Here is a 24,620-nt window from a genome sequence, read left to right on the forward strand (position 1 = left end):
ATGAGCGGCAGTGGGTACTGGTTTCGGATGGTGATTTTGTTCAAAGCCCTATAATCATTGCAGAGCTGCAGTTCCCCCCATTTCTTCTTTACAAACAACACAGGGGCGGCCACTGGGGAAGAAGAGGGTCATATGAAACCCCTTTGTAGTTTTTTCTTCAGGAACTCCTGTAGAACGGCCAACTCTGGTTCAGAGAGGGAGTAGATTCGCTCTACTGGCAAGGGCACCTCGGGTACTAAGTTGATGGCACAGTCATAGGGCCGATGTGGGGGTAGCTGGTCCACTTCCTTTTTGTCAAAGACATCAGCGAAGTCCTGATACTTCTCAGGAAGTTCTGCAATACGGGCAGGAGGTTCAACCTCCACCCCTGCCCTGGCAGCAATCGGCCAGCAATGCATCTGACAATAGTCCGAAGTAAAGACCACCTCTCCTTGAGACCACGTGATTTCAGGATCATGGAGGACTAACCAACTTAGCCCCAAAACTATGGGGTAAGGCCCCACCTTGGTTCCCAAGAAGTGCAGCGTCTCAACGTGACCTTGGATATCCAGCTGGAGTGGCTCTGTCTGCTGGGTCCCATAACCAGTGGCCAACCATCAATAGTTTCTACAGTCACTGGTACATCAAGGCGTTCCCATTGTATTTGGTGTGCATTTGCAAAATCTAGATCGATGAAACAATTCATGGCTCCCGAGTCGATCATGGCCATGGCTTGGACTGGCCGTCTCCCTGGAGTACTGAGGGTGACTGGAACTTGGAGTGTGGAAAGAGGGGATCTCAGAAGTCCTTTTTCTCGTCCTACTAGGTCCGGGCTTGGTCGTTTCCCGCAGCCACGGAGCGGGACCGCTTTGCAGGGCAAGCTGCTGCGTAATGACCAGCCTGTCCACAGTAGAGGCACAAGCCAGCCCGTCTGCGGCGGTTCTTTTCTTCTGTAGTCAAGCGGGGCCGGGCCCCGCCTAGTTGCATGGGTTCTTCCACCGGCGGTTCCGTCAGCGTCAGGGAGTCAGAGGGAACACCACGGGGTAGCTGCCGAACTTCCCTCCGTACCCCTGTAGCACGGCGGTTATGCCGGCGGCTCTCCAAGCGGCCATCAATACGGGTACAAAGTTCAATCAGGCCTTTCAGAGTAGGGGGGCATTCCACCCTTGCAAGTTCATCCAAGACCTCATCTGATAGTCCCTCCTGGAACTGGTCCATCAGGGCTGCCTCATTCCAGGCCAGGTCTTGACTCAGCAGCCGAAAAGCTGTAGCATAAGTTGTTACAGAATCCTTCCCCTGGGTCAGACGACGAATCTCTCGGTTAGCTGTCTCTGGTTTTAAGAGGTCTGCAAAGGCAGCCCTAAACTCAGCTACGAATGCTGCATAGTTCTGCAAGAGAGGTGCCCCCTGGCATAGGAAAGGAGTAGCCCACCTGGCAGCTGTTCCAGTCAGGAGGCTGAGCACAAACCCCACCCTGTGCCTTTCACTGGGGAAATCCTCGGCTCGAAGGAGCATAAACAGTTCACATTGTGCCAGAAAGGTCTGGAATTTTTCAGGAGACCCATTGAATTTATCAGGCATGGCTACTGGACACTTACGTCTGCCAGTTTGTCCTTGGTTGCCTATCTGCGCCTGCAGGGCTGTGACGGCAGCGGTGAGTAGGTCTACCTTGCTCTCAAGTTGCTCTGCCATATCTAAATCTCCCACTGCGAATGTGGATGAAAAACAAACTGTCAAGGTCTGGCCAAATGCCAGGGAAGTTCATGGCTTGGCTGAACGCTGTTGACTGAATGACGTACGTTGTTTTTCAGCAAGGAGTAGACGGCTGGTGACAGGATTTATAGTGGAAGCCAATAGCTCCCAGCTGGCAATAATTCACGGCTTATCAGCCTTCAGCAAGAGGCGTTTGCTTCTTCTAATAGATTCTAATTGCGTTCTGCGTTTAGTGCGCCTGCGTTGTTGTGGTGTCAGTGTTTCATTGCCTAGTTCTTCTGCCGATTGGTCTCTCACACTTTCTGCTGACTCAGGTTGTTGTGCCTGCTCTAAATCATTAGTTGGATCTACCACAGCCGTTTCATGAACGCTGACAGCCGGGCTCTGCCCCTCAGACACTCCTGACTCGGCTGGGAAGTTGACAGCTTCCCCTTCCTCCTCGCTGTCAGAGATCGAGGGCGTGACAGTCTGTATTGATGCTGCTACTGTCTTCACCACCTTGGCTGGCACTACATGAGGTGCATCTCCTCCAGCCAAAGTATATATTGGCAAGGTGTACAGACTAGCCTGAGGAATGCTGACATTTAATCCTCTTGGCCGCCAAGCCCTGTCTTCCTCATAGTTATACGCCAAACCTGGGGAGGCTTGGCCCAGCATGGCAGAATCCGCAAATGTGCCATGGGGACGCAGTAGATAGTTGTGCCGCAGTTAAGGCCAGGGGCATTTGTCGATTAGGATGTCCAGAAATCAGTTCTGTTGGTAAAGTCAAAGCCTCCCCATCATCTGAATGGGGAAACCCTTTAAAATAGATGGCATAGTGTTGTTAGAGTCGAGCATTGTCAAAAGAGACTGAGCAGTGCTTGGGTCCAGAGCTGTCCCTTCAATTCCTGCAGAGTCATCCTCCTTGATCTCAAAAGTTAGTGGAGCTCAGAATCGAGGTGCCACTGAAGTTAGACTCACAGGAGTGTTTAAGCTTTAAGCCAGCTCCTTGTCTTTCGGTGTCGAGGATGATCTTATTGGAGTTGCTGCTGGTGACAGAGAACATGCCCTTGATGTCGATCCCCCTCGGTATTGAAGGGCTCTGTGGTCTCGGCGTCGATATCAAGTGTGTCAAAGTTGATGTTGTTCCGCTGTCTCTCGATATCGACGCCTGTGTCAACGCTGAGGACCTTCCTATCAATGTCAAAGGTTGAGCGTGCCATTCCCCTCGATGTCAATGGGTGCTCCCTCTATGTCGAAGTCAGCATCGGTATATTTTGTTTTGCCAGCACAGAGCTCGGCATCAACGTAGTTGGCGTGGGTGGTCTGGACACCGACACGAAAACAACACCCTGAGCCGATGTTGGTGATGGAGTCAATCTTGATGTTGATGTTTTATGTCTCTTCTTGGCGTGCCCTGAGGCATCCGCCATTTTATCTCCTTGCCTTTTTGAGGCCTTCAGAGTTTTGAAAGTTGGCAATGAGGATTTAGACTGTGTCGAAGCCTCAGACCTCGAGCCATCCTTCCTAGGAGAAGGGTCCATTCCCTCCTTTGACGGATTGGGGGAAATCAGGACTTCATCATAGATCGCTGCTCTTAAACAGAGCTCTCGATTGTGTCATGTTTATTTTGAAAAGGACTGGCAAACTTTACACGCTGAGGTGTTATGGGTCTCTTCCAAACACATTCGGCATAAGTTGTGGCCATCTTGAGAGGGCAACTTTGCCTTGCACTTTGAACAGCATTTAAACTCCCCCCCCCATCCGTTTAGGGGTATCCATTTTCTTTCCATGTCCCATGCTGACTGAGCCTTGGTAATAACAGGCAACAGAGGTAATGTCACTGTGATTTCCATGCAGAGGAAATAAAATTATAAATAGGATCAGGGATTTCTGTGATCTGTTTCTGAACTTGCAAGCTCAAAGCCTCTGCTATCTCTGACACATGAACATGGTAAGATTTTAGTTCATTGGTGATGTAGATGGTTGATTAGGCACAGTATCATCTGGAGATGGATCAGAAGGATATTCAGTAACCATCGGTTCAACCTCCTACTCAGAAGTAAATCCGAAATCCCCACCTGAGAAAGGATCATCATAATCCTGAGCAGACACTAGTGTTGACATCAATGACAATGTTTTTTCCGTCACTGGCCGAGCAGACGCTGACAAAAGCATTCGATGCCCTGACTTCGAGGACTCTTTGGTGTGAGGCCACTGCTTCTTTGCCAGTGGGGAATGATGGGAATCCCTCTCGGAGGCTCTCTTCTTCTTATGTCCCTTATTGGAGGCAGGAACAAAAGACGCAGAGACTGCTGTGGGGCACTTAAACACATGCACCTCTGACCTTTAGGCAGCACCCAATGTCGAAGGCTTAGGCTGACCTGAAGGCAGCAGTTCCAACATAGACATCAAAAATGCCGATTGCGGTGATTTAGGCATCAGTGTAGCAGGACATAGAGCCTGCTTATACAAGGTGGCTCAAAGCTGATGGGCCCTGGTCTTTTGAGTCTGTCAGGAGAAGGAAACAGAAATCTTGCAAGACTTTGTGTTTTGATCCTCTCCCAAACAAATTAAGCACAAATCATGGCTGTCAGTTGATGGTAATACTGCGCCACACTTAGTGCACTTTTAAAATGTGTCCCCCGCCCCCACCCATGAGTTAAGAGTAATCCAAAAACTTTCTGGATCTAACCAAAAGGGGCCATTAGCACTGAAAAGCAAAACCAAATCAATTAGCAAAAGAGTGGTCTGTAAAAGCAAGCCAAAGTCAAAGCACTAAAATCAGTCTAAAAAACCACAACAAATCCAAATAAGTAGGCAGAGAATAGTCTAAAAACAGTCAGAAAGTAACAATAAAATGCTGTCTTACAGAACGAATCTGACGAGCGGAGTCTGATGAGGCAAACGCTAAGGTGGTCAGAAAGGAACTGAGGGAGTTGGTGCTCTAACCGCCAAGTAAATGGTCGCACTGGGCGCGCAATGAGGTCAGAGCGTCACAAGGAGCTTGAGAATTCTACCTTGTGCAGTCCTGTGCAGGCGCAGAATCCAGGATTATGAATACCATACAGATCACTCTAAATATCTAATCTGGTTTCTCCAGATTAAGTTCTGAGTCACCATGGGGGGATGTGCCTGCAGCTACCACAGAGCTATTCCTAATGAGGAAAGAAAGGTAGACTTGCTTGGTCTCCCTGGAAAGAAAGTACCATGTTTGCTATTGGTGGAAGGGAATTTGGAGTTTTCTACCTAAATTAATAAGGCTGTGCTGCTCTGTTGGACAGCACTACCAGGAAGCAATGTAAGGACCAGCACCTGCCTATAGACAAGTAGTTGGATACCTTTTGGCCTAAATAAATGACAATGTTCACCACTAGATCACCATATTAACATTGCTACTTGTAAATTAGAATTAGTTCTTAAAAAGCAGATTCTTAGTTCCTTTGTGCACAACATACCTAATTCAGTTGATTTCTTTTGGAGTTTCAAAATTAATACATCTGACTCATCTCTGAGTTCCTTCTGTCTGTTGAAAAAAATGAATATGTACAGTGTATAACTAGTAATAAATATCAAAGTTGCTAAAATCAACTAGTCAATGAGCTTGGAGGGAAATATATTTGCCCAGCTATGAAGAGATATATTTTCTCTATTTGGAAATGTCCACTAAATGATGGATATGTATAGCCATGTTTCCATACACATTTCCACCATTTAGTGGACATTTCCAAATATAAATGCTTCTGCTCCTCGATTCAGCTGTCAGGCTGCAGTGCAGATATATCTATCAGCTATTCAGTAGCGGGAATGGTGGGGAATGGATTAATTTCTTCTCAGGAATCAGCTGAGTGGCATAATTACATATTTCCTTTTCCCATGAAACCCCGGTCCCAGTAGCAGCCCATACAGATGAGCTAGGGATGGTGGAAAATAAGTTACAGTTGTGGCTTGTTCCTATGTTCCTATCCCTGCCCTGCTGCCTTACTCTCCCTTGCCTCCCACACCATGACATTAACCTCAGGTTCATGGGCTGGTTATTCACCCAGTTCTCCAACCTGGGTAAATAACCAGTCTGTGCACCTGGGATTCACATCGCAGCAGGGGCAGAAAGTGAGAGTAGGAATGAATCATGTCTACAGCTCATTTTTTGCCCACCTGTCCCACCCATATGGGCAGCTACCACCCTGTCCTTGTACCCTACTGTAACTAAACCTAAGTACCAGCTTATCCCTGCCTCCCTTTTCCTCCCCTACTTCTGCTTGTATCAGTTTTTAAATTGTAAGCCCTTTAAGGCAGGGACTTGTCCTCTCATTCTTTGTAAAGGATGGATGAATAATAACGAAGATTACAATTTTCTAAAAGAGGGAAACTGCACAGAGTTGGACTGGGTCATAACTAAGCTTGTAATGAGCAGCAGTATTCTAGTCCATTTATCAAAACTGACTCATCACCATCACTTTTAGTGCTATCTTTTCTTATTTGCCATTTTTACCTTATTTCTTCTTTCTCCAGCAACTCTTTCAAATTAGAAACAGTAGTTTGGAATTCAACAATAACTGATGCATGCAGTACCCTGGTTTCTTTAAGTTCTTCTACAGTCATTTCTTTTTGTTCAGTGACCTGAATCAATGTTTTCACTGCAGTTTGCAACTCATTTTCTAAACTCTTACAAGAACTCTAAGCAGAATAGATTAATAAATAAGATTATTAAGAATAAAGATTAATATTAGAATTATTCAACATACCTGTTGTGACAAGTTATTGCCATTCAAATTAATATTAAACTACTATTATACAACGGTGCACTGGTGTCCTGTGCCCCCTGGAGCCTTACCATGCCTCCTCAGGACTCCAAATCCTAATTTGTATGCTGCACTGCTGTCCGCCCACCAGCGGGCCCGAGCATGACTGCAAGGGACAAGGGCTGCTTCAGCCCGATCTCCTCCCAGCAGCAGCCTTCCTGTGCTCACCCACACCTGACCATCAGCTGTTTGGCGGGTGGGTGGGGCTTCTGGAGGCTTTTCTGCCGGAGGCCTCCTGAAGCTCTCCAGACAGGCTGCAGGCAGCTGAGAAGAAAGGAGACAGCGTGGTAGCCTCCTCTGGCCTGTGCACACACCTTGCCTTGCCTTGCCCGTCGTATCCTGCCCTTGTGTGCTGAAACTGTGCCTGCCTTGGAAATCAGACTCCTCCTCAGACAAAGTAATGGAGGTTTGTGATTTCCTTTTAATGATTATCCACCCCCCCACCTTTGAATATTTATGGAAAGGCTTGTGATAGGGCTTTGATATCGGGCACAGATGTAGGGCAGGTTGGGAGGGCTCTGAATATTTAATTAGAAATGGATTGGTCTATCTATTGGTTTTTAACCAATTTTCCCCTACTGCAGTAAAGCTGGCAGAAAGAGTTATCTCTGTCCACAGAGTACTTCACTCCTAGTGAGAGTGGAGCTGTTAACATCCAAATAAACAAACAATATTTTTAAATAAATGCCCTTTGCTCAAGCTGGTTTGCAGTCCAGAAGATCTGAGTGAGAACTGTGAAGCAAGTGCACTATATGTCCAGTTGGTTTGTGAATCGTCAAAAACCCATTGGGTTCTGGTTTTGGGGTTGTTTTTTTAAACAAATGAACTCTTGCCCACACTTGTGGGTTTATGGTGAATGATCAAGAAGGTGTGTATTCAGCCAAGATTCAAGTGTTAGGACTCTTAACCCCAGTTAACCCCTGCTAACTGGGCAAAGAGGCACTTTTTTAACATGGTGATACTCTTTATTTAGCAGGGGGAGAGTTACTGGCCCTATCTACCCCCAGTAGAGTACTTCTAGTAACTGTTGCTGGTGACTGTCTTAAGTTTCTTTTTCTTGTGAGCCCTTTGGAGACAAGGAGCCATCTTATTTATGTATTATTTCTCTGTATAAACCGCTTTGGGAACTTTTGTTGAAAAGCTGTAAAACAGGTTGCTCACCTGTAACTCTTGATCTGGTAGTGATCTGTTATATTCATAATGAATGAGCTCTGTGCCTGCACAGGGACCTCACAGGTAGACTAACTAGCTGCTCAAGACGCCCACTCTGCCTCACACGTACTCTGTGCTTTCGTTATAAACGGCAGTTGGGGGCGCCATTTCCTCAGTTTCTTGCAGACTGCCTGTTCCTGACAATCTGTCCTGTTACTGGTAAGGTGTTTTTTTTAAAAAAAAAATACTGTAGCGGGGAAGGTCTGGGAGGGTTTTATGAATACAATGGATCACTACCAGATCAAGAGTTACAGGATTGTGATCCACTGTATTCATAATGAATGGGTGATTTGCCAGTTTCTTTCATGGTGATGGGTGACAGTAGACCCGAAGCTTATAGCAACACCCTCTTCAACATGCTTCTCCCAAACCTTGCTTGCTTTGCCAATTGCAGGTCAATGGCATAATATTTTATAAATGGTTGTTGCGAGGACCATGTTGCCGCTGCACAGATATGTGCCATCAGCATGCCTGACAAATGTGCCACTGAGACAGCATATGCCCTACTTGAATGTGCCCGTATTGTGTGTGGATTTATCCCCTGCTATTTGTAAGCATGCACAATCAACTCTACTAACCAATGTGCTAAGCTTTTTTCTCTTGGCCCTTGTTTTTCTCCTTGCACGTCACAAATAGCCTTTTCATCTTTCTCACTGCTTTTGTTTTCTTTAAATAATACAGGAGGGCTCGGTGGACATCCAGAGAATGCAGCGCCTTTTCTAATGCCATTTCTGGTTTTTGGGGAAATGTTGGTCGGATAATTTCCTGATTAAGATGGAACTTAGAAACAACCTTAGTGCAGAAGTCCAGATCCAGTCGTATGACCACTTTATGAGGGTAGAACTGAGTGTGTGGTTTGTCCATCCTTAAAGCTGTTAGCTCACTCACACGCTTTGCCGTGGTGATTGTTATTAGGAATGCAGTTTTGAGTGTGACCAACCTCAGACTTGAATACTCCATTGGTTCAAAGGGGGCTTCTGTCAATGATGACAAGACTAAAGGCAAATTACACTGCTCTATAGGCTTTTTTATAGGTGGATAGGATACCTATAAAAATCTCTTATTCTCTTATTATTATTATTATTTATAGGTAGAGCCCCTTCAAAAATCTCTTATTCTCCGGATGAGAGAACACAGTTGTGCCATCCCACCCTTTGTGTTAGATGAAATGGCAGCTAAATGGACCTTTATGGATACATTTATCAATGTATAAATTCACTCAATTTCAAAAAGGTCATATATAGGAGCAACTGTTTCACATTGGCCTGTTTTGGGCGGTAACCATCTTTTCGAGCATGGGCTGTGAAACTTTTCCATTTGCTGCGATAGTTGTATCTTGTAGACAGCTGCCTATTATTTAGCAATATCTTTTTCAAAATCCGTTTTTCTATGCAGTCATCTGTAGAGTCTTCACATCTGGATGCTGCACCCTTCCATTCTCTCATACAAGAAGGTCCGGGCAAAGTGGAAACCTGTGGTAAGTCCCTTTTGAAAGACTGAGCAGTGGTGCAAACCATGGTTGTCTTGGCCACCATGGTGTCATCAGTATACAAGTTGTGTTGTCCCTTTAGAATTTGTGCCAGAGCTCAATTGATTATTGGTTGAGGTGGGATAAGAAACAGAAGACCTTTGTTCCACCTGTGTTTGAACGCATCAACCAGTGATTTATTGCCTTTCCTGCACATGAACAGTATTTCTGACACTTTTGTTGGCAGCAGTCACAAACAAGTCTACTGTTGGATGTCCCCACAAGTTGAAAACTCTCTGGAGACAAGTGTCCTTGATTTCCTACTCATGGCATTGGTCATGATGATACGTTCAACTGAGGTTGACTGCTAATATATTGTCCACACCTCTTATGTGTATGACTACTGGATATATTGCACGAGCAATGCACCACTCCCATATCTGATTGCTCAGGATACACAGCGAGCTGGACACTGTGCCTCCCTGTTTGTTGAGATATGCAATCGCTGTTGTGTTGTCCAACTGCACTTGCATTATTGTGTTTCTGAGCATAGGTTTGAATGCCTTTAGGGCCAGAAACACTGGCAGCAACTCCAAGTAATTTATATGTTGCTGGGCTTGAGTTGGACGATCTTCCTTGGATCTGATGCTCTCCACAATGTGCTTCCCAACCTGTTAGAGAGGCATCCATTTTCACCCACTGAGTTGGTGTTATTGGTTCAAACGGAACTCCCCCCAAAAGATTTTCTTCTAAAGTCCACCAATGCAGGGAGTGCAGCACTGTATGTGGAATCGTCATCTGCATCTTCTGGCTGTCCACATTGGGGTAAAAACTCCTCAGATACCATCTCTGTAATGGTCTCATATGTAGTTGTGTGTATTGAACAGTGACGTTGCAAGACGCCATTAGACCCATTAAATGCTGTATGTTTTCCACAGATTGTATTGGGCGGTGTGTGAACTACTGAATTTGGTTTTTGATCTGCAGATAGCGCTCTACAGATAAGTATGCATTCTTTGTTTCCATGTCTAGAATCACCCTGATGAAACTTAGATGCCTCTGTGGCTCTAGTCTCAACTTTTTCCAGTTGATATTGATCCCTAGATCCTGTTACAAGTGGATCTGCAAATGTAACTCTTCTTTGCTGCCACTCACCAGAAGCCAATCCTCCAGAAATGGTTAGATCACTATCCCCTGTGTTCGCAAATAAGCTACTACTGAAGCCATGACCTTTGTGAAAACACGCGGGGCCACTGACAGTCCGAAGGGTAAGACAGCATATTAGTACACTGCACTTCCCACTGTAAACCTGAGGTACTTGCTGTATCCATGATTCTCCCCCTTTTTAAAAAAAGTCCATTTTTATTCTTCTTGTTAGAAATCTGATAAGCCAAAGAATGTTTGTAGAAGTTCCAAGGTCAAAATCTGTTAAAGTAAAGCAGTTTTCTCTCTCTCATTTCAGTCAACTCCAGGAGCAAATACCAAGGTATTGATGTGTTGGCGGTCAAACGGAAACTGAGGAAATGATGCCCCCAACTGCCATTTACAATGAAAGCACGGAGCATGTGCAAGGCAGAGTGAGTGTCTCGAGGAGCTAGCATGTCTACCCGCGAGGTCCCTGTGCAGGCGCAGAACCCATTCATTATGGATGCAATGGATCACGATCCAGATTATAAATATTTGTTGTTGCTGTTAATGCAAAATATGGTATGTGCAGGTCAATGGTATCTTCTCCAGAATTTTTTTCTAAAAAAGCAAAAACGTTTCCAGCTTTCCCTGAGCATGTTCTGATATAAAAAAATAGTGCATTCAGCTAATTTGCCAGAACTCTCAATGCAAAATATGGTATGTGCAGGTCAGTGGGAAGTATCTTCAGATTTTGTTCTAAAAAACCAAAAAGTTTCCAGCTTTCACTAAACATGTTCTGGTGTAAGAAATAGTGCATTGCAGCTTATTTTGTGGCAGCAGTGGGGTTAACGAGAGATGGCTCCAAAGGCGTTTAGGTCCAAGCTACAAAATTGCCTAGGTGCACCTCTGTTAACAATGGTCACATTGGCTCACTTAAAACAGGTTGCTTACCTGTAACAGATGAGCTGGAGGTGATCCGTTGTATTCATAATATTGGGTTCTGCGCCTGCACAGGGACCTCATGGACCGATGAACTAGCTGCTCTCGCCGCCTCCAACTGCCACGCACATGACCGTGTTCCTGCTATCCCTGGCAGTTGGGGTGCATCTTACTCAGTTTCTGGTTGACTCCTTTGGCGATCACACATTGTTTATGAGTTCCTGTCCTGCCTTTGATATTGCGGGGAGGTTCGGGCAGGTTTTATGAATACAACGGATCACCTCCAGATCATCTGTTACAGGTAAGCAACCTGTTTATCTGGATCATGATCCGTTGCATTCATAATATTGGGTGATTAGCCACCTACTACCCAGGGTAGTGGTTTTCAAGCTTATTCATGGCAGGACCTGTTTTAGAACTCCGCGCCCAAACTCTCTTTCCTTTGTTTGTCTCAAATCAATCGCGTAATGTTGTATGAATGGCTGGCTTGAAGACCAGGTTGCTGTCTTGCAGATCTACACCACTGAAACTCCCGCGAGGTTTGCAGCCAAGGATGCATACGCCCTAGTGGCATGCGCCGTAATGGTCCCTGGCGGTGTTCTCCTTGTTCAGTATATGCTAACTTTATTGCCTGGACGATCCATTGGGATAGTCTTTGCCCGGAAGCAGGACGTCCCTTAGATTTTCCCTTATACAGCACAAATAGTCTCTGCATTGTGCACATGTGTCTTGTACCATCTAAGTAGTATAGAAGCGCTCGCCAGACAGCCAGAGAGTGCATGGACTTTTCCAGCTGTGATTCCAGCCGCTGAAAGAAGGTTGGCAGCACTATATCCGCATTGATATGAAAGTCTGTTGTCACCTTTGGTTGAAATTGCGGATCTAAGCGCATTAGAACCGTGTGTGGAAATATTTGTGTGAACGGGCGATCCGCCCATAGGGCTGCAAGCTCTAAGTAGTATCTAAGTAGTATAGAAGCGCTCGCCGGACATCCAGAGAGTGCATGGACTTTTCCAGCTGTGATTCCGGCCACTGAAAGAAGGTTGGCAGCACTATATCCGCATTGATATGAAAGTCTGTTGTCACCTTTGGTTGAAATTGCGGATCTAAGCGCATTAGAACCTTGTGTGGAAATATTTGTGTGAACGGGCGATCCGCCCATAGGGCTGCAAGCTCACTAACTCTTCTCGCTGTAGTGATAGCAATTAAAAAGACAGTCTTCAAAGTCCGTAGTCGCAGAGAAGCTGTGGCCATAGGCTCGAACGGCTGCTGTAGCAAAGCTTGCAGCACTAGTGTCAAATCCCATTGCTGTTGTGGCTTCCGTAACGGTGGGAACAAATTGTTTAGACCCTTGATAAATTTTTTGCATTCTGGATGGGAAAATACTGTAGATCCCTCCCATCCTCTGTGTTCCGAAGAGATAGCTGCCAAATGTAATTTCAAAGATGCATTTGCCAGGCCTGCCATTTTTAGAGTTGTCATATATAGCAGCACTTGTCTGACCATAGCCCAACTTGGAAAGAAATAATGGCGTTTGGCATAAACTTTAAACTGTCTCCATTTGCTGCTATAATTTAGTCGTGTGGACTGCTTCCTATTATTCAGTAGTATCTTTCTTAATAACCTATGCGCCACACAGTTAGCTTCACAGTTTCCTGCTGGGGGTGATGAATCGCTCTGCGGCTCTGTGTTAACAAGTCCGGGTGATTTGGAAATTTGTGATAAATGCCTCCTGACAGTCGAAGCACCGCTGGGAACCACTGTTGTCTGGGCCACCATGGCGTTATCAAGATGCCCTTCATGGCATCCTGTAGCATTTGCGAGACTACCTGCATTATCAGTGGCTGTGGTGGAAATAGGTAGAACAGGACCCTGGTCCATCTGATCTGGAATGTATCTCCCAGAGAATTCCTGCCAAGACCTGCACGTGAGCAATATTTCTGACATTTTTTGTTTGCAGCAGTCGCAAACAGATCTACTTTTGGCCAACCCCGATTGCTGAACACTACTCTCAGGTAGTCCACGCTCAACTCCCATTCGTGGTGTTGATTGTCCAATAGTGTCCGGCTGAAGCCATCTGCTTGCACATTGTCTGTCCCCTTTATATGCAAAGCAGTCAAGGTTATGGCCCAAGCTATGCACCAGGACCAGATGTGTTGGCTCAGTAGGCATAGAGAACTTGACACTGTCCCCCATTGCTTGTTCAGGTACGCTATTGCCGTGGTGTTGTCCAGGTGTATCTGCACCACCCGCCCTTGTAACAGCAGTTGAAACACCGATAGTGCTAAAAACACAGCAAGGAGTTCAAGATAATTTATGTGTCTCAGTTGCTGGTGCATGGTCCACCGCCCCTGTAGTTGATGGTGCTGACAATGCGTACCCCAGCCACACAGGGAGGCATCCGTCATCAGGGCACACACGGGGGTGAGTGGTTGGAATGGCACCCCCGTTTGTAAGTTGACATGTACTGTCCACCAGTCCAAGAATTTCAACACTGGAAGTGATAGCGTAAGTATCTTTTGCTGACTGTCGCGATTTGGGCGGAAGTTGCTGAGGTACCACAACTGAAGCGTCCACATATGCAAACAAGTGTTGCTTACTGTTGCATTGCAAGACGCCATGAGCCCCAATAGCCTCTGCACCGACACCACCGGTTGTCTTGGCTCCCTTTGGAACAGATGGACAATCTCCTTGATTTTTGTATACCTGACCTCCGGCAGGTAAGCTCTCTTCTCCTGCATATCTAGTTCTGCACCTATGTAGCTCACCCGTCCTTGGGATTGCAACCTGGACTTCTGCAAGTTCACCTTGATGCCCAAATCTTCCAGGAGATGGAGCACAAACCAGATCTGCGAAAGTAACTCTTCTTTTCTGTCGTTGACCAGAAGCCAGTCATCCAAATAGGAATAAACTACTATCCCTTCTTAAGAATGCTATTACCATCACTTTGGTGAACACCTGTGGCGCTGTGGATAGCCCGAATGGCAAAACCGCATACTGGTACACTGTATCTCCTACAGTTAACTGCAGGTATTTTCAGTGGTTCTCGCGTATCCCGACATGGAAGTACGCGTCCTTCAAGCCCAGGGTTGACACCCATTCCTCCCAGACCAGGAGGTGTAGAATTCCTTGCAGGGTAATCATCCTGAACTTCCTGGTGTCTACATAACAGTTCAGGTCCCTTAGGTCCATAACCGCTTGTACACCCCCATCCTTCTTGAGGATCTGAAAACAACGGGAATAAAATCCCCTCATCCTGTCTACCTACTCTACTTGCACGATAGTTTGTTTCTCCAATAATACTTGTACCTCGTCCAACAGTACCTGTGTTGGTCTGGTGAACTTCACTCCTTGAAAAGGTGGCAAAGTCTTGAACTCTATCACATAACCAGACCTTATAGTTTTCAAGACCCACTGATCTGATGTTATATTGTGCTATGCTTGAGCATGACTTGCCAGCTTGATGGATATGCCAGCACACACAAGACCGGTGTTTTGGGTCTTGGGTACTGAAGCTTGTGCTATCGAGTGCAGTAGAAGTGGATGGACCTGCCCATCAAAGAGACTGTTTTGTTTGGTCTTTGTTCTGTTTCTGCCCTCTTTGACTTTGAGCATAGGGCTTGTTGCGTTGATGAGGTTTGTATTGTCTCCTGTATTCTCTTCTTTCCTGTTTGTATGCAGAGCGACCCTGCTGCCTTCCATATGATCGGCTTCGTGATGCCTGGCCGCTTCCTGTTGCAGCCATGAAAGTTTTTGCTGTGAACTTTGCAAGATTGCATGGTCATATCCGTGGCCTTGGCAAAGAGCCCTTTGCCATCAAACGTTAAGTGTTCCACTCTATCTCGCATCTCCTGCTGTAAATTCGTGGAACGCAACCATGCATGGCAGCGTAGGGTTATTGCCGTGGTCATTGCCCTCGAATCTGTCTCTGCCGCATGTTTAAACGTGATGAGCAAATGTCTGGTCACAACTGTGGCCTTTTCATAGGTTTGTTTGAAGTTGTCTTGAAACTCCTTTGGTGTCATAGTTGCAGAGTCCTGGAAAAGAACATCCCAAAGGTGGTGTCCATACCTTGCTAAGCATGATGAATAGTTGGCTATTTTTATTGCCAAACTCAAGGTGGCATAAACTTTTTGGCCCAACACATCAAGTTTTCTGCCTTCTTTATCACCTGGTGTAGAATGGTGCTGTCTGCCCTTCGAAGAGGCACATTCCACAACCAAGGAATTCAGTACTGGGTGCTTCATGAGATAGGTGTTTTCTTCCTCTTGCACCCGACACAGGCCTTCTAATTTTCAGGAAGTAGCAGTAGATGTTTGCAAGATCTCCCATGCAGTCTGCGCCGCCTTCATTATCGCAGGCAGCATGGGATGGGAAAATTTTACCCTCGCCACCATATTATAGATGGGATGGGAAACTCGATGGGAAACTTTTGCCCTTGCCGCCATATTATAGACTGGATCCTTCAAATCCATCTCTGGCTGCTTTAACTCAAGACCTAGGGCCTCCACCATCTCTCTTATCTGAATATGGTACCGTATGCTTTTAGTTCTTCAGTAGGAGACACTGAAGTATGCGGGGGCACATTGGCTGGCAGCTCTGGATGTAGCGGCTCCGCTGTGATCATAGAGTCCTCATCATCAGTGTCAGAAGTGTTTGAGGAATCTGTATCTCCAGAGTCTGGTTCCTCATCTGGTGTGACTGGGACATTCTGCCGTTGCACTTTGGTTGATGTCGCATGCTTGGGCCCCATAGACATAGAGGTATTCCGCTGGACACTCCTCACATCCGAGCCAGCCAAGTGTGGCGGTGCTTGGCTTGCCGTAGCCGGCGTTTGGGCTACCACACCCCTATCATGGTGTAATGGCGGTTGCAGAAGCCCAGCCTCCTGTTGCACTTTCCAAATCTTATAGTCCTCATAATCTATTGGGCACACTACTGATGGGGTATGTGAAAAACCACAAGCATGCACCATCTGGGCTGATGAAGGACAAAGAACAGTTATGGCCTGGTCAACATCGCCCTATCCGATGTCAGGGGCCTCAGAAATCTGATTGGGCTAGTAGCCGCAGTTACTAGCTGAATGGGCCTCGGCATCACAGGTAGCTGTACTGGCGACATGGAGGGTAGCTGTGCAGGTGATATCGAGGGAGTCTTCTGTATTGGTTTGAGCGACAGTGTTTGTCTGGTGCTGTGGTCGACCTCGACACCCGAGAAACCCTGGAACGTTGATCCTGATGGCGTGCTATCCGTAGAAACAAGGAGAACCAGCAAGTCGGTCCTCGCCCTTGGGTTCAGTAATATCTCCTCCTCCGCTGCTTTCTCCCTGAAATCGAGATAATCCTCCGTGCGATATACCTGTTGTGGGGTCAAGGCAGGGGATGCAATCAGAGTATAAGCAGGGGTGAGGTCCATCACACTGCACCGATGATGAGCCTCTCTCAATGTCGACGCGTCGAAACCTTTCGAAATCGAGATCGGCATTGACATCGATGTCAATGCTGCTTGCGTCGACGCAGTCAGTGCCGACGGTGCCCCGTTGTTGTTGCCAACGGCGCCGACCTCAATACCTTTCGACTGCTGGCTAGCAGAATTCACCACAGAAGAATCATGCCTTGGTATCGAGGATTCCGAGACCCACCCCGATGTTGACGTCGAGGGTCTCGGTGTTGGTGGGCATAGCGCATTGCCAGAAAGCTCCACCCGCAATCTTAGTGCCCTGTTCTTTAGCATTTGTTTTGAAAACGAAGAGCAGATCTTACAGCTCGCTGGGTTATGCTGTTCTCCTAAGCATAACAAGCACGCATCATGAGTGTCCATTGTTGGTAATTTTGCCCGGCACTCAGAGCAGCACTTAAAAGTAGTTTTCGGCTTGATAGACATAGCCTCAGACATCTTCCCGAGACAACGGGAAAGAATCTTTTTTATGCTATTCGTTGTTAGGCGTATCCAAAGCCGTAATCCGTGTACAGTCCAAAGTCCAAAATCCGTTCGTAGGTCGTTATCTGTTCTTAGTCGTTATCCAAAAATCCGTTAATATTTTGAGGAGCAAATCAATCCGAGGTGTAGACGCAACGGGGGTCTAACAGAAACTGAGTAAGATGTGCCCCAACTGCCAGGGATAGCAGGAGCACGGTCACGTGTGTGGCAGTTGGAGGCGGCATGAGGAGCTAGTTAATGGGTCTGTGAGGTCTCTGCACAGGCGCAGAACCCAATATTATGAATGCAACGGATCACGATCCAGATCTAATGTTGTACACATAAAAAGGAGGGTTGATTTCTGCTGCCCATCCCACCCCCCACTGCTCCTGATGTTCCTCAAAAATATGTTCCTAAGGGAACATGACCTTCAAGGACATATTTTGGGAGGCATCGTGGACAGCAGGGGTAAGGGGGTGATTGGTGAAAATAATCTCTCCTCTCTTGCATGTTTGCAACTTTAATGTGTGAGCCATCATTCTTTATTATTTTTATATGTATATAATATTATTTTACCAAAAAATTGCAAGGTCATACCTCTGCGTTTTGCAATGAGCTTTTTGTTTCTTCCAATTGCACCAACAAGCATTGCTGTTTGTTTTGTTCTCTTTTTTGCACCTCATCTTGTTGTTCTAAATTATAAATGTTAATGATAAAATATTCAGACATTCTTAAAGGCATTTTTAGAAAACATGCTTACAGAATTGCATACTTTTGTCCTCTTACTAGAGACTGTCACTAAGTATGCCCTTAACCTAAGCCAGTGGTGGGCAGACTTAAGGCTTCCAGAAGTTCTTTTGTTTTTGCCAGAGCCTTGGGAGCTAACAGCAGGAAATAGCAGCTTGGAGAGGTGGAGTCAGTTACAGTTTGGAAGAATGTACAAAAATATACATATTTAGAAAAAGGGATTTTTTCAAGCCTCCTGAATTTTAGGAGAATTTTGCTGTGGGACAGGAGAAGAGCAAGATAGTCTACTTATATGGGGAAAGCAAACAGAGAGAAATGAATGGTAGAAAAAGTAAAAGCAACTCTGAGCACCAAAGAAAAGGAGATTAAAAATGGCAAGGCCGTGCTCCTACTAAACCAGTCAATGTGGCTGCAATGAAAGTGCAGAAAAAGCAAGCCCAAACACCTGGAGAGCTTCTTCACAGAACCCCTGGAGCTACCAGTAACTCCCAAGATACTTAATGCCCACCCCAATCTATGCCAAGGGCTGCATTAAACTATAGCATAAAAACAAGTGTCCTGGGATCCCCCCCCCACCACAAATGGGGCCTAGTTTCTACCTGCCTTTGCTATGTAAATGACAGATGTACACACCACCAACCTTCTATTTGGAGCCAATGATTCTAGTTCTGAGAGGCACTAACTAACCTCTAGTTGATTCTGTTTTCTGTACTTAATAAGTTGATTCCGTTTTCTGTACTTACTATTTAATAAGCTCATTTAGAATTATCAAAAATTCTTACTTCTAATTTCTTTTAACTCAGTAATGAGCTCTCTTGATTCCTGTAACTGAATGCTTATTTCTTTCATTTTATTATCTTTTTCACCATTTTGCATTGTCAACATTGACACCTAATAAAGTGAAGAGCAGTATAATATCAAAGAAATGTTACACATGACATTTGTTTTACAAAGTTTATTACTTGACTGCATTAATGTAGAAAAAAATATACACACCAATACTACACCAATACTACTTAGGCTTCTTCTACCAACATACACATCAATACTAGGAAATATAAGTCAAAATGCTCATATTATCTCTCAAAATTATCTTTCACAAAATAATATTACTCTCTGCCTGCCTTCTGCTCCCTAATGCCCTTTGAAAATATGCCCCTAAGTTACCGAAGGACCTTAAGGGACATGTTTTGGGTAGGCATCTGGGGAAACAGAAGAAAGGGGGTCTTGGTAAAAAAAAAAAAAAAAAAAGGCCCCCCTCTTGCATACAATGCAGCCCCAATAGAACATAAAGGGCAGCCCCAATAGAATCGTCAATCACTTTAAGATGTTCACCTTTTGAAAACATTTACTATCACTGCCCTTTAAGTTCAACTTTCTGTCAGTGTCTTCTAACTGTACAGGAAATTAATTTCTTCTGCAGCAAACTATCACTATCAATGGATACTACCTCTAACTACACTTACTCTGAAAGTAAAATTCATTTGAAATATTGATTCATACACTGTAAATTATTTATAACACAGTTTTGATAAATATCAACAGAAATAAAATACACCTGCTTGCCCATGGTGTCCATCTCTATTTGGTAATCTTTTTCAAGTTGTGCTATTTTTTCTGCTTCTTCTTTTACTTCCAAAATAAAAATAGATAAGTTAGTAATTACAGTAGTCATCACAGTATAAGATACCTTTTTAGGCCTATACTAAAAAAATACATTAACTTGAGAGGGGATGATGATCCATATATTCATGTATATAAAGTGTGGCACTGATAAGCCAACAACCATGTACACCATCTGGGGTCCTTGAAGGAACAGTGGGATATAAATGTAGTAGTAGTAGTAATAATAATAATAATGATAATAAATAATAAATATCCAGAATTTTAAAATCCACATTTTGCATCAGGTTTTTTGGCCAATTTCCAACTCTCAGTAAAGCCTCGCAATAAACTCGTGGTAAAGCCTGCTGTGTGAAAAACGCCATGAAGAGAGTTAATGGTCCCATTCTGCAGGTGGACTCCGATCCAGATGCAATTAATTAAAGAAAAACTTCATGTGTCAGGGCTAATAATGAATTAAATGTCACATGTAAACTGGCCATTATTTTTAGGTAAGGGTCAGATATGGTATGCTGATCCCAAATATACCCCAGAATCTTGAACTGATGAAGCTAGCCACAGCATCATTCTTTGAAAGTAAGAGCAGCTAGCTGTATATATGCACTTACTGACAAAGGAGTATGTCAGGGAATAAAGCATGATATTGGTGGCACAGTTTAATCAAGAGAAAGGAAGTATGCTTAGGCAGGATTATGACCACCAAACTCAAGAAAGACAAGCAGTAATAGGCAGACTGGACTGATCAGGATTCAAGGCAAAGAGCAGGCTTGCTAAAGGAGCTAAAATCAGGGACAAAGGGGAAAGAGCAAGAACAAAATAACCCAGTTCAGGAAAGCAAACATAGGACAAAGCACAGTTCAAGGATACAAACACAGGAGGAAGCATAGCCAAGAATCTCCAAACCCAAGCTATTGACCAATCTGGCAGCAGCTGTTTCCTCTTTCTTTCTACGTGGACTCCTGGGAGGCTGGAGCCAACAAGAGCAGAAGCTCACATTGTGCCTGATGTGCTTGCATTCCAAGGCAGGAAAGGGCTGGGAGGAGTAATTCCTGACAGATTATGGGTTTGGGAATATGTAGTTGATCTATACTTATGTGTACTATATTACAGTACAAATTATATGTACTATAATTTCAAGTTACAGAAAACTCTAGTAATATCAATACAGGCAAACCTTGTTATATGTAGAACTGTTATACAAGCAGTGTGGTGCATTGGGATATCTCCCTGCTTCTGGGCCGCTCTATAGCTCTTTCCCCAGCTCTATATGTAAGATGACTTCTGGCAGCCCAGGAGCTACTGCCAACAGCCCAATCACACATACAACTCGCAAGTGAGGTAGGAGACACACACTTGTCCTCCTACCTCACTATAAGCCCAAGTTAAAAAGCAGGGTTACCCAGGCGAGGAGCAGTAGGATTGGGAGTGATCCTGGTGCAATTTATGACCAGACCTACACAGGCTAGGCCTGTCCTACCCAGATAGGACTGGTTGTGAGAACAACCTCATAATTTAAAATCCTAAACATCATATTTTTATTTAAAATCTTTCAATGATTTTCAACCATTTGTTTTGGCTAAGAAATGGCAGCTCTATACTATCAAATAAGAAAACAGAAAGTTTTCATCATGCATATTATTTGCTCATCTCTTGTTGATCATCCTTAGGTTTCTTCTACTGTATAACAATGGATCAATATGACTATTTACTGTACATCACAAAAATACCATAAACATTAAATAAGATTCTCACATTTAAAATACATTTCTAATCTGGAGTTCTCTGCTTGTACACGAAGTTCCTCAAAGGCCTGTATCATTCTCTAGAAGATGCAAAAAAAGTGGTGACAATAAAGTCTCTAAAATGCCAATGAATATATTCAGAATTTATACAGGAAAAAATGAATACTAATATTTACTTTATAATTAGAGCAGTCCTCTGATATAAATATTCTTTTTTATTAATGTACATACTTTTTATAGATAAAATTCAAAGCATAACTGGATCAATTTACAAGAGGTGGAGGACAAGAAAGGAGAAAAGGTAGAAGACAAGAAAGGAAAGAAACAGTAGATGAATAATCCTTCCCCCAACCAGGACTACTTTTCCTCACTTCCGTCTTGCAGCTGCAAACATATCTGGCAACTTTGTCTGGAAAAAGGCAAGGGAATGCAAAGAAGAAATACAGGCAGGGGAAAGATTAAGCCCTCCTTCCCAAGCTGCCCCTTCTTTCTTCAAATTGTGCCTTTCCTCAACCACCTTTTAGATGTTCACTTTAGACTTGGGTTTCTAGATCTAGATCTATCACCTAACATTTAGTTCAGCCTTGAGTTAATGGAATGTAGAGCTGGGTGTCATTACAATAACTCTTAACTCTCATTACAATAACTCTCATTACAATAACTCTTCTCCAGAACTAAGGATGATCTTTCACAGCAGCTTCATCCATATATTAAACAACAATGGTGATAAGGCTAGTCTCTGTAGAACCTGATACAATAGGGCAGTTGTTCAGCCTGGTGGCCAAATCCAGACCCTTCAGAGGTACTATCTGGATGGGCTGCCTCCAGTGCCAATGACCCAAGGAAGGTAGGTTTGCATTTTCTTATTCTATTTCTGCAAGGGACACCAAAGCTGTGGACAGCAAGAGACACGGAGTAGGACAACAGGGAGCTGGAAGTGCACACCAGAATGTATGTATCTCAGAGGATTCCAGGACACATTCTGACTTCATGTTGGGCAGGCAGGGCCGGTTCTGCCATGCTTCAGGGTAAAGCAAATCACTTCAGGTGATGAATTTGGAGGTGTGGCAGATTTGGAGTCAACTTCCTGCTCACTCACCTGTGCTGCCGCTGGGAGTACTAGAGAGTCACCTGCACTGTTCTAGTGAGTACAACTCTTTGGGTTGAAAAATACAGGTTGCTTACCTATAACTTAAGATCTGGAAGTGATCCGTTGTAGTCATAAGGAATGGGTTCTGCGCCTGCGCACGGACCTCGCAGGCTGATTGATTAGCTCCTCGTGACGCCCCCTCCCGCCTGCACGTGCTGTGCTGAGTCGTTAAAAGAGGCGGTTGGGGCGTCCATTTTCCAGTTTCTCTTTGACCGTCTTAGCATTCAAACCTCGTTGCTGTAGCTCCTCGGAAATTGTTTAACTTACTTATTACTGACTAGTATTTGACTTATGGAATTGGACTTGGATTACGGATTTAGCTTTTGGTTGACTGAGATTAACGGACTTGACTCGGATCGGCACACTGACAGGATTTGTGTTACGGACTGGTTCTGACGAAAGATAGTTTGACTAACTGGAAATTGACCCTCGGAACGGTAAACTGACTGGATTTGTGTAATGGACTTGAACTGGTGAAGGGCTGTTGTGTTGAGTGGCTATGGAAGTTAAAAAGACCTTTAAACGGTGTGTAAAATGCCGCGCTAAACTTCCATCAACAGACCTTCACGAAGCTTGTCTGATGTGTCTGGGAGAGGAGCACAACACCACAGCGTGTAAAATTTGCTGCTCTTTCTCCAAACAGACTAGGCAAAACAGGGCACTTAGACTTCGGGCGGCATTGTATGATGAAGCGCTCCGCCCGCCAACACCACGCCCAGATACTTGGCAAGCCTCGATGTTGAAGTTGACGCTGAGGTCGGTATTGAGCTCTCCGACTTCGACGGTATCTAAGGAGGCACAGCCTGATGTCAGCGGAACAGTCCGTCAGCAGTCTAAAACCGCGTTGATAGGCACGGCAGAGTCGGGAGAAGGCGACTTCAAGAGGCCCAAGGATGTTTCCAGTAAGAATCACAAGCCTAAGGATCGTGGACACCAAGAGAAAATGGTATCTGGGGATTCAGGGGCGCTGCCCATGAAGAGACACCATACCACTTCCCCAATGGCGGCGCAGACGTTCAAGGGCGACTCAGATGAGTCTGCCTCAGTAAACTCTAGGGCTCGCGTTGCCTCCATGCCGAGCCCCCGATCGCTACCTAGTATGACAATACAGACTGCAGCCGCTTAGTCTGCTGTTCAGCTTCGGACATCAATATCGACACCATCGGGAGTGATGCAAACTGGCCCATCGACATCGGGAAAGATCATTTGCTTGCTGCCTCCAGCACGGACCCCGAACCAGTCTCCATCAACACCGAGGACACAGGGGTTGCAGACATGAGACAAAGAGCAGTACACCAACCTGAGGGACCTGATGGACTCAGAATCAAGTATGCCATCAGGGTCCACTTTGCACGGCTTCTTGAGTACAGGACTGGATGTTGAGCTGGATGAGAATGAGCCAGTGCTCCCACCGAAAACACCTTCTTGCTCCCCGCTGCATATACCTTTCCTGCCTCCATCGGCATTGACGGTACCGTCGTTACCATTACCACCGTCAACATCGATGCAGCCCTTGATACGTCCATCAATGCCAGTTTTGCCCTTGACATCGACATTTCCCTTGACGTCGACAAATCCATCAATGTCGAATCCAGCACCAGAGTTATACCTACCTCAGAGACAACCAAAGTATACCTGCGGGTTTCGACACACACTACCAGATGATTACGCTGAATACTTGCGTTGGAAAGCCATGCAGGTGCCTGGGCAGGCACAAGAGCAGGATACTTACCATCAGCAGCCAGTGCAGGTGTTGGAAAACCCGGTCCAGGTATTTGGGCAGCCTGCTGGCCAGCCATCAGGAGCGCCACCCCAACCCCCACCCCAGCCTCCAGAAAAGCCAGAGGGCAAAAGGAAACGAAAATCAACCCCTCCACCCTCAGAACCACCATCTTCCCCAGAGGACTGTGACATGGAGGAGGTATCTTCCGCAGCTTCAGATTCTGACGACCTCAGCAGGAGGTCTGACCCACCATCGGATGTGCCACCAAGGCTTTCTACTTCTCCAACAGAGTTGTTGAAGGCATATCATGCCCTTATGTGAGACATTGTGAAGGCACTGGGAATGGATCTAAAATTTCTAGACTCTAAAGTAGTGGACCCAGTATACCATATGATGGGCAAGTCAAGAACATCCCAACCAATGGCCCTAAGCATGATACCAGCAATTACTAAGGAATTACTAAGCAATTACCAAGACAGCATGGGTATCACTACAT

The 24,620-nt window shown here is 45.2% G+C and overlaps 1 protein-coding gene across 11 annotated transcripts in view; it reads right to left on the reverse strand.

Annotated features, from left to right (window-relative positions):
- Nucleotides 1-24,620, reverse strand: part of SYCP1 (synaptonemal complex protein 1) — a 142,022-nt gene that overhangs the window by 71,424 nt on the left and 45,978 nt on the right. For all 11 annotated transcript variants that reach the window (XR_008307234.1, XM_053250414.1, XM_053250412.1 and 8 more), the window contains 6 exons: nt 21,262-21,331; nt 19,445-19,518; nt 18,669-18,777; nt 17,737-17,831; nt 6,164-6,348; nt 5,130-5,197 (listed from right to left, as the gene is read on the reverse strand). Coding sequence is in view for 10 of the 11 variants with exons in the window: in XM_053250414.1 (XP_053106389.1) it covers nt 5,130-5,197; nt 6,164-6,348; nt 17,737-17,831; nt 18,669-18,777; nt 19,445-19,518; nt 21,262-21,331 (601 nt within the window). In the remaining variant the exon portion in view is untranslated. The remainder of the gene's footprint in view (nt 1-5,129; nt 5,198-6,163; nt 6,349-17,736; nt 17,832-18,668; nt 18,778-19,444; nt 19,519-21,261; nt 21,332-24,620) is intronic.

The sequence above is a fragment of the Hemicordylus capensis genome, chromosome 4 (genome assembly GCF_027244095.1).
Source record: "Hemicordylus capensis ecotype Gifberg chromosome 4, rHemCap1.1.pri, whole genome shotgun sequence".
NCBI lineage: Eukaryota > Metazoa > Chordata > Lepidosauria > Squamata > Cordylidae > Hemicordylus > Hemicordylus capensis.